The following is a 7,754-nucleotide window of genomic DNA, read 5'->3' as shown; positions in this document are numbered from 1 at the left end:
ATTTTTTTTGGGGGGGGGGGGGGGCGGGCGGGCGGAATATGCTTGGCAGTTTAACTCCTTTTGTGTGTTCAGATTCTAGGCCTGGTACCATGAGCCTCCATCTGCAGCTACCCAAGGATTTCCTTCTTTCGACTGGCAGCCATTACAGTGGCAGTCCTTAGTCAGAGGCCTTGTACTAGGACTTCTGGTCCCCTGGACGGAGGGGCCCGGCCCTTGCATCTGCTGAAGTGGACTCCTTTTGTTGAAAGCGTCTGCCTCCATCAATGCTTGTCTAGAAGGCACCACCATCCTCTGTCATTTAGAGCAGGATGTAATGACCTCCAATAAGAAGAGCATGGACTGTGGTGTAACTGTTTGCAGGCAGGCATTCTTCCACCAGTGCCAGCAAACTCTTATGCATCTGATGACTTTGGTCTAATCGGTCATTTTACAGAGGAAGTTATTAGAGCTGTGGTCTTCTCACCACCAACCAGGCTCTGCAGTATCTTTCAATCAGTCTGTTCTGGCAAAAGGTTTTTCAAACACTACACTAAGGTTCACAGGCTGTTCAAAACCATGTTTTCTTTGTTTTGTTTTTTTTCAAGCAGTGAGATAGTAAATATTTTTGAGCGATTGAAAAATAAACACTATCATTTTGCCATTTCTAGTACTGCTTGGATTTTGAGTGGAGGAATCTCCACTTATCCGTGCTTGTTTTCTCACCATTTTTTTCTCTTTGGTATGTGTGATTTTCAGAGGACAGGTTTTCCAGCAGTGACAGTATTAACTTGGCCCAGTCTGTGTACCATAGAAGCCTGTCTGGCATTGGACTTGCATCAGGGTCTGTGAGTGTGCACTGACGTATCGGCCCCCCTGATGCTTTCTCGGCAAGTCCGGTTGCTGCTGCTGCTGAAGGCAGCAGCAGACGCAGATAGACAGAGGCATGGCAGTGACAGCCCCAAAGAAAACTTGGCTTCAGCGGCAGCTGCTTACACTGCCTATGTCTAAATCCAGGCCTGAGCAGGATTAGAAGCAGGGCTAGGATGCAGAAAGCATTTTCACCATCTGCATATGTAAGGCAAATGTTTTTAGAATTGCCACCTTACCTAGGTCAGTCCGCTGTAGTCCTGCATTTTGTCCTATTGCATGCGTGCATTCTGGACCTACTTTTCTTAGAGAAATCAGAACTACACCTCCATGCATGCAATGGGGGCAAAACCAGAACTGATCAGCCTGGAGAGGTTGCCTCCCTCCCTCCCCCCCCCCCCCCCCAATTTCTGACTCCAGGCTTCATCAATGTATCTGCTTAATTAGTGTTACTCCTGCCCAAAACTGACCCCAAAATCCTTGTAGCTGTGCTAAAATGAACGTAGAGGCACTCGTTAGATTCATCACACTATCACCTTCCTTGTTTCTTAGTTTGGTTTTTCTTTCCTCTTGATCTTATTCCTAGCTCTCCTTTCTTGCATGATTTTTCTTTTATTGCTGTTGGAATAATATGTAGGCATTTTTTTCATCATTGCCATTCCTCTCTACCCCTGACTTGTAATTTATTTTTCCAGCAACTGGAGTCAGATTCTTCCTTTGCTTGCCACAGTGCAGTACCTGCCTTATGGAGATTGCAATAAAAGTTAAAACATAAAAATTGAGCACATTTAATACATTGACTTATCTAGCAAATTGTTTTGTTTTTGGCTAGAGCCATGTTAAGTATTTTACTTTGTGTGACTTTTGAATTGGATCCTGCTATCACCAAAACGGAGGATAGTAAAGAAAGGTGGATCTTTGAAATAAAGGCCTTTTTATACAATATAATATTGTGATTCTCTTCCCAGAATTGCTTAGAAGGAAGCTAACCCCTTAGGGTTACTGTGAACTTTATCAATTCAGAAAGTCTCCTGCTTTAAGCCATTTTCTTTAAGGTTTATGTTCATGCAGTTTGTGGATTGGTAGCAGGCTCTGCCACTACATTTTGTGATCTTGCATTATCAGCAGAACTCTGTGCTTCTCAGTAACAGCGCATTCAGTTTAAATACTGGAAAATGGCTACCTCTCATTCAGGCTTATCAAGCTTTGCAGAATTTGAGCATTAAGGAAGCCTGGTGCTAGCTACTCACCCACACGTACAATTCGACCCCCCATTTCTGCTCACAAACTCTTAAATAAACCTTAAAGATAAGGGACTAAGATGCAACAAATCCTGGAAAACAACTTTTCTGTTTAATGTTCATTAGTACAGGGGCTTGGGATGCCTTCAAGCGAAGGACGTGAAGTGTCCTGGTGAGAGCACTGGCACCGTAAATCAAGAGTAATCCTTGGACAGGAGTTCCAGGTTCCCTTCTGATTCTCAGTGGGAGGGTCACATTCTATTCTCTCTGCCTTCAGGACCAAAAACATAAATTCTTTTTTTTTTTTTATCCCCAAACAGCCTAAAGGTTGGGGACTCCCATTGGTTTTTTCAGGAAAAACTGGATGCTTAAGACTTGGTCCTAATGTTAACAGTTGTCCCTGGAAAGATACCAGTTTCACATGAGGTGGAGGATCAAGGGCTGGTATCTACATTTACCAACATGGGCATTTCCTTCTCTTTTCCTGTTCCACTGTCATGACCTCCTTGGGAGCGGCCTTGGAGGGCAGCCTGCATTTCACACCATCCCAGTCCTCCTGGGATCCTGCTTGCCCCAGGTTCACAGTGTGGTAGATCTCTTGAGTCAGCTGCTGGAAGGCAGCTTCCACGTTGCTGTTTGTTTTGGCCGAGGTCTCTATGTACGTCATCCCCAAAGAGGCAGCCAGCATCTCGGCCTCCTCGTGTGGCACCTGGCGCTGTGCTTCCAGGTCGCTCTTGTGGCCCACCAGCAGGAACACCATCTTGACTGGCTGCACCCACTCTGTCACTTCGCGATGCCATGATCTGATGTTTTCAAAGGTCTTGCGGTTGGCCAGGTCAAACATCAGCAAGCCACCAGCAGAGTTTCGGTAGTACGAGCGTGTCACAGACCTTGTGCAGATACAGCAAGGAAGGTGGTTAAACCAAAAGCACATGTAATCTGACCACATTGTCATTATTATTTGATAGTTACACAGTTTGCAATTAAATACCAGTGGTCATTGGGGAAACAAATAATATATACTGTTACAGTGCTAGTACACACATTGTAAATGATCAGTAGTCAGGAATGAAATCTGAATTATAAAGATGCAACCAATATTATAAAAATGATACTAAAATAAGTTTTGCATTTTTTTAAAAATACATTAGTTACTTTAAAAAAATTACTTTGAATATATTACCAGCAGAACATGGTTTTATCATGCATCTAAAAATTTGAAATGCTACAAAAAATGATTGCAGACATTTTGCTTCAAGAAGAATACTGAGATAATTAAAGCTGTCTATAATTTGAATAGTGCTAGAAAACTGAACCTTACATAATTTATCTCACAGAGATCAGATTGACAAAAATAGTTCTACATTCAGGAGCATTGGCAGAACTGTGTGTGTTTGGGTCCCTTGTTCTAACCATGGCATTATGACCAGCAGTACCACAGCTCCCAGGTGTAGTACAGTGCTGGAACAACAGGGGGTGCTGCAGGGCAGGAGTGAGGTGCATTGGCAGAGCTATGTGTTTGGGTCTCTGCTGGATCAACAAGGGGTGCTGCAGGACAGGATTGAGGTGCATTGGCAAAGCTGTTGTGTGTGTGTGTGGGGGGGGGGGGGGTCTCAATACTGGAATAGCAGGCTTTGCTGCAGAGTAGGACTGAGTATTTTCGAAAGAAAATATCTGTTCCCTTACTTATACCAGTTGCAAGATGTAATGTCACATACCAAAGAGGACCAAAAGGTCACTAGAGCATCAAGATTTGGGTGAAAGGATTTGCAAGATTATGGGTATGGCCATTAAGAAACTGGAAAATTGTAAGATTTACTAAGACCCACAAATCCCTCAGTTTACCCAGCCATGTGAGTGACATTTTATACTTCCCAGTCCAGAGCTTTCTATTTGGTGAACAGTAGTTCTATAGGTCTACAAATCCCAGAATGCACTGGGCCAAGCACTGCAAACTCTGAATGGGCCTACAGACTCACTTAGTTAATGGTGCAGAGTCATGGGCTTGTTTCTGGAAGAATTACTCTGTCATGTCTTTGAGCACTCCAGCTTATAACAGGAGGGGATGCTCATCCTGCACACCATCATTTATTCAGCGTTAGTGGTTCCAGATGCATGGAACCAGATTAAATCGTTATAAATTTCTGTACCTATAGACTTTGCCCCTTCCTCTTTTAATAGATTCACCCTCACGCTCTCCCTAGTCTGGTCATTGCAGCAATGGTCCTGAGGCTGGTAACCAGGCACCAAGGCTCCTTCTGGAATCCTGTATCATTGGCTCTAAATCCAGCCACCAGGTGTCACCTTTAAAATCACTACTCCCTTCCACTCGCTGCAACGTCAACCCGGGGCGCAGGAGACCTGACCCAGGAATCGTAACCAGATTCCTCTGCATTGCAGTGTGCAGTGCTGCCACTGGGGCCAGCCTAGGCACTGTAACTTCAGCTTTCATCAATGTGCACTTTCCCAGGGGCTCTAATTATGGCAAAATCCCTGCTCTAAATTGTTAAGGCAATTTCTCAGATCAAACCTTGGCTCCCGGCCCATAAACCCTGCGGAAAAGGGCTTTTCTGGCGCAGGTAGTCCCTATGGGTGATGTTCACCAGAGAGATATGTTAACTTGGTAAACAGAAAGATGTGCTGGGAGAGCAGGCAGCACTGCGAGAGGGCAGAAGGAGATTTAGGAAGGGCCACAGTGCAAAGCTTCCTGGTTCCCATGAGCTGGCACTTAGCGCCCAGCCTTGTGCCCTCCCCTGCCAAGAAACCCTCCAGACCTTCCTCTTTCGCACTGATGATTTATGATCACATGGCACTGCTTGCAGGAGTACTTCTCTCCCACCTCCTTGCACTATTTTTCAGTTTACTGTATGTAAATCAAACTGGAATGAATGCCCCTTTTCTACTTCAGAGTCATTTGTAATTGTATATTGAAGGCGATGGGCAGAAGCAGGGCTAGTGTTTGAGGATCCATCTGGGAGCTGTGGTACTGCTGGTCAAGGTGCCATAGTTAGAACAAAGGAGCCAAGAAGGAGTGGATGGAAAATGAGGCAAAGGATGATGAATGACACTGTCATCCCTGATGGAACAGAGGTGACCAGGTGGTGCAATGAGGGAGCTGTGTTTGGGTGGGGTCTCGTACTGGAGTAGCAGGGGGAGCTGCAGGGCAGGAGCACTGGCAGAATTGTGTGTGGGTGGGGAAAAAAAAAAGAATAAATAAAAAAGCTTGGGGGGGTAACCTGCACAGAGTGGTAGTTACTACCCTTAATAGAAACATGGGGGAAACCTGCACCGAGAGGCAGTTACTACCTTGTGAAGTTTGCTGGGCAGGCTAGATGGACCATTTTGGTCTTTTTCTGCCATCTTTACTGTGTACTATGTTACTATGGAATAGCAGAGGGTGCGGTAGGGCAGAGTGAGGAGCATTGGTAGAGTTGTACCTGGATGTGACCTCAGTACTGAAATAGCAGGAGGTTCTGTAGGACAGGAATGAGATGCATTGGCAGAGCTATGTGTGTGTGTGTGTTTCCGGAGGGGGGAGTGGGCGGAGTCTCAGAATTGGCATAGCAGGGGGTGCTGGCACAAGCAAGGTGCATTGGTAGGCTCAGAACTGGAATGGAAGGGGCAGGATTCAGGTGCATTAGCAGAGCTGCATTTGGGAGCTCAGTATTGGGATACTGGAGTTACAGGTGCAAATCTGAAGAAAATAGGACTTCATGGCTCTCATTTTCTTTCTACCTATGATTTTGTGTCTGGAGGGAGAGGAGGGAATGGGCTGTAATGGAAGACTGGGCAAAGGCCAGGGAATAGAACTGCCCTGAGCTGCCTTATAATTCCTTTCATATTTTTTTTTTTAGGAGACACAATTTGAATCCCAGTGCTAGAACCACACAAAAAATCTGCCGATGCCCCTCCTATTCCAGAACTGATGTCCTACTCACAGCTCTGCCAGTACCCTCACTCCTGCCCTGCAGCACCCATCAACTATGTGATGGGAATGTTCGTTTTTGCTGTTAAAAAAAACACGGAAAAGATTGTGTATATATGTAAATATGTTGATGTTTACAAATACAACGAATAACTCTGCTATTCCAGTAATGAGCCCAGCAGGCACAGCTCTGCCAGTGCATCTCACGCCTGCGCTGCAGCACCCCTTCCCATACCAGTCCTGAGACCCACACACAGCTATCCCAAGGCATCTGTGCAAACATATCTACCTGGACCAAACTGAGCAATCTTTCTTTTCTTTTTTCTTTTTGAGATGAAGAAAAGTTCACTAAACAATATCATGAGAACCCCCCCTCCCTAAATTCAGCAATATTGCCATAGCCCTTTAACCTCAGGAAGTTTCACCCTCTCATTCTGTTGCTACATCTCTCCTTGGCAGCCTGCAGGCTCACACACGTTAGATACCTGATGGCCCCATGTCAAAAGGAACGGGGGCTGCTCCAGTGCATGCTGGGAGAGGTAGTCCCGCTCCCCCGGCGAGGCGCAGGCCTTTCCCAGGTGCCACGGAGCCGCCCGGTGCCCCACGCCCAGACCGACCCCACGCCTACCGGAATCGCTCCTGCCCGGCTGTGTCCCAGAACTGAAGCTTCACGTAGACCCCGGGCTCCACCTCCAGGAACTGGACGTAAAAATCCACCCCCACCGTCTGGTTGATGAGGTCGAGGAAGGCGCCCTCGGTGTAGCGCTTCAGCAGGGAGGACTTCCCCACCGTGGAGTCCCCCAGGAGGATGATCCGGAACTGGTAGTGCCACAGGGAGTCCATGGGGGGGGGGGGGGCGGGCGGAGATCCCCCGATCCCTGCCCCCCTCGGAGGCTCCTTCGGAAGGGGCTGCTGGTTGGCGTCCGAGGGGGAAGCGGGAAAGGTTTCTCCTGCAGACCACCCCAGCCCGGCAGGCTGCAGAGCTGAAGTGGCCTGGCTTTTTATAGGCACAGACCTCGTCTCCCTTCCGCCTGCCCAGAGCACTCCCACCTCCAGGCTGCACCCAGGCGGCGCTCGCCTCCTGCTTCCTGTTCAGACAGTTCGCTTGGCCGCTGGCCCACGAGCAGGCTGCTGCTGCCTTCCTTTCTGGGAGCTGCTGGGGCTTGAATTTTTCTGTTTTTACAACCTTAACCGGGGCAGCTGTTGTGCTGCTCGTCAGGGAATGGCCTTGAGACGCAGACATCGGCAGCAAGAATCTGGCACAGACTGAACTCCGAGAAGGACATTTTATTTAATAAACGGGCCTAGTACAAATGGGCAGTTTTTATTATTCCAAACAAATAAAAGTGTTGTTTTTTTTTAGTTTTACAACACACAAATAAGAAAGGTAACCTGTGAATAAGAATGCAACAGATTCAAGAACGATCAACTGTTTCAAAGACAGACTCTGGAAACTCAGGGTGCTCAGTACATTTTCCTCTGAAAAGTGCTTTTAGGGGCCGAGCTGATGATTCAGTGGCAGCGCTGTGTGACTGTGGGATGTGGGTTTGATTCCTAAAAGTGACTTCTGCTTCTTGACCCAGCTTGTGATGCTATGGAGGCAGCAACACAACTCCTGGTAGGGGGCGAGGGATGGAGGAGTCATTGCACAATAGCAACACTTCCTGGCCAGGCACAGGGTGCACATGTTTTTCAGACATTAAGTTCCCCTCATCTCAGTCTCCACATCCCCTTTTCGTATC

At 47.1% G+C, this 7,754-nt stretch overlaps 1 protein-coding gene across 1 annotated transcript; it reads right to left on the bottom strand.

Annotated features, from left to right (window-relative positions):
* Positions 1–1,763: 1,763 nt before the first annotated feature.
* LOC115100735 (ras-related protein Rab-39B-like) lies at positions 1,764–7,107 on the bottom strand. The gene is made up of 2 exons (XM_029619541.1): positions 6,641–7,107; positions 1,764–2,977 (listed from the first exon to the last, which is right to left on the bottom strand). The coding sequence occupies exons 1-2, from the start codon at positions 6,853–6,855 to the stop codon at positions 2,542–2,544; spliced, it is 651 nt and encodes a 216-aa protein (XP_029475401.1). The 5' UTR covers positions 6,856–7,107; the 3' UTR covers positions 1,764–2,541.
* Between the last annotated feature and the right edge of the window lie 647 nt (positions 7,108–7,754).

Source organism: Rhinatrema bivittatum, chromosome 11 (genome assembly GCF_901001135.1).
Source record: "Rhinatrema bivittatum chromosome 11, aRhiBiv1.1, whole genome shotgun sequence".
In the NCBI taxonomy this organism is placed as follows: Eukaryota; Metazoa; Chordata; class Amphibia; order Gymnophiona; family Rhinatrematidae; genus Rhinatrema; species Rhinatrema bivittatum.
This window is presented reverse-complemented; position numbering and strand designations above follow the sequence as displayed.

Coding starts and splice junctions, on each gene's coding strand:
- LOC115100735 (XM_029619541.1), bottom strand. CDS start 6,855: ATGGACTCCCTGTGGCACTACCAGTTCCGGATCATCCTCCTGGGGGAC. Junction 2,978..6,640: donor GCCGGGCAGGAGCGATTCCG/GTAGGCGTGGGG, acceptor TATCTGCACAAG/GTCTGTGACACGCTCGTACT.